This window comes from Palaemon carinicauda, chromosome 34 (genome assembly GCF_036898095.1).
Source record: "Palaemon carinicauda isolate YSFRI2023 chromosome 34, ASM3689809v2, whole genome shotgun sequence".
Lineage (NCBI taxonomy): Eukaryota > Metazoa > Arthropoda > Malacostraca > Decapoda > Palaemonidae > Palaemon > Palaemon carinicauda.
In genome coordinates this window covers 7954701-7956586 of record NC_090758.1, presented here as the reverse complement: position 1 = coordinate 7956586, position 1886 = coordinate 7954701, and the positions used below count along the sequence as shown (strand labels likewise).

General features: G+C 35.4%; 1 protein-coding gene across 1 annotated transcript in view; it reads left to right on the top strand.

Moving 5' to 3' along the window:
• Nucleotides 1-972: 972 nt before the first annotated feature.
• Nucleotides 973-1886, top strand: part of LOC137626692 (flagellar attachment zone protein 1-like) — an 8080-nt gene continuing 7166 nt past the window's right edge. Inside the window, exon 1 of the mRNA XM_068357701.1 lies at nt 973-1066. Coding sequence (XP_068213802.1) covers nt 973-1066 — 94 coding nt within the window. The remainder of the gene's footprint in view (nt 1067-1886) is intronic.

Below are 1886 nucleotides of genomic sequence, written 5' to 3'. Positions count from 1 at the left end.
AGAGAATTGCTTGTGGAAAAAAAAAATTTTCATTTCACCGATGTTGAAAGTGCCCTTATTTTTTGTGGAGGGAAGAGGGTGGGAATGGGGGAGGAGGGGTGGGAGAGGGTTTCTTAATGCAGTAATAAGGCAAAAATGGGGGAGGTCTAAAATTGGGGGTCATAAATTCGTTGTGTCAACGTTCTAACAGAATTTTGGGACTAATTTGTTGGGAAAAACAAACATCTCTGAAAAAAGGAGAAATGCTATGAAAACATCTGAGAGAGAGAGAGAGGAGAGAGAGAGAGAGGAGAGAGAGGAGGAGAGAGAGAGAGAGACGTTGCCTAGAGCTTAAGTCCCATCATTTTATTAAGGAATATCATCATCCCAGAAAAAATCTCAACTGATAATTATATTCATAGATTAATTAAAATAATTTTTGTATTTCGTTCATTAGTTGGTATTTCAATTAATTATTCATAAAGATTTATTTGCCTTCCAGATGAATAAACTCGATCAATCATCGTTCTTAGGAAGGATTTATTCCAGTGGTGTTTCTCAGTTATTATCTCCAAGATTTGATGGAGAGTCTTAATTAAGTCTTTATAAGAGAGGTTTAGAATCTCTCTCTCTCTCTCTCTCTCTCTCTCTCTCCTCTCTCTCCATCTCCTCCTCCTCTCTCTCTCTCTCCTACTAGTGTGTCATTTCATCAATCTACTGCTGTTTACTTCTGACTAATGAGAAATGGTATTGTTTCTCTCTCTCTCTCTCTCTCTCTCTCTCTCTCTCTCTCTCTCTCTCTCTCTCTCTCTCTCTCTCATTATTGAGACAATACATCAAAAGCCTTCAAAATATATCATTTTTCTCCTTCAATAAAACACTGACCCAATTATATTGAAAAAATATTTTTCGATTATTTTTAACAAAAGAGATCAAATTTCCATAACAAAATAATGTAGAGAAACATTAGACTTTTTTCCTGTTGAAGAGAAGATGGTTATATCAGAAGGGATATTGAGGCTAAGGGGAGAGGATGAGGGGGAGAGAAAGATGTGGGATAGAAAAAGAAGGATGAAAGAGGGGAAAGGTAAAAGGAGAAGAAAGAAGGGGAGATGAAAGAAAAAGGACGAGAGAGATGAAAGATAAATTCTTTTGAGCTATATGTTATATATATATATATACTAGTGTACATGACCCGACAAAAATGATGGCTATATATTTAGATAGATACGCGCACGCACACACAGATCCTCCGACCCTTCTCACCCACTCACACCTTTACTAGCTATAACCCCTTTCATTGGTGTATGACTACTCCCCCCCCTTTCCCTACCCGAAGAACGAGGAGAAAGACCGAGTAGTTATACGTCTGGCCTTACCACTGAGCAAGATCGTTAAGAAAAAGACATTTATTCATATATTTTTATATATAGCACGACACTTACTATTACTACTATATATATATATATATATACTATATATATAATATATATATATATATATATATATACTTATAATATATATATATTAATATATATATATAACATACAGAGAGAGAGAGAGAGAAGAGAGAGGAGAGAGAGGAGAGAGAGGAGAGGAGAGAGAGAGAGTGAGAGAGAGAGAGAGAGAGAGAGAGAGAGAGCAGTCAGGTAGGCCACTCATGTAAGCAAGAATTATCTTTAATTAAATAAGAATTTATAATTATCTCTTAAACACATATACAAAGCTAATGAGTAAACGAAAGGAACATGGAAAGATAACCAGAAGAAGTAAGCTGATAATAATAATAAGAAGAACAGAGTCACAGGCGTTAATGAAAAATAATGCAAAAAATTATGACGGGACAAATTTTTAAGGGACGGGAATTGGCTGATTTTAGCTGTCTTTCAAATACTCTACAGATAATG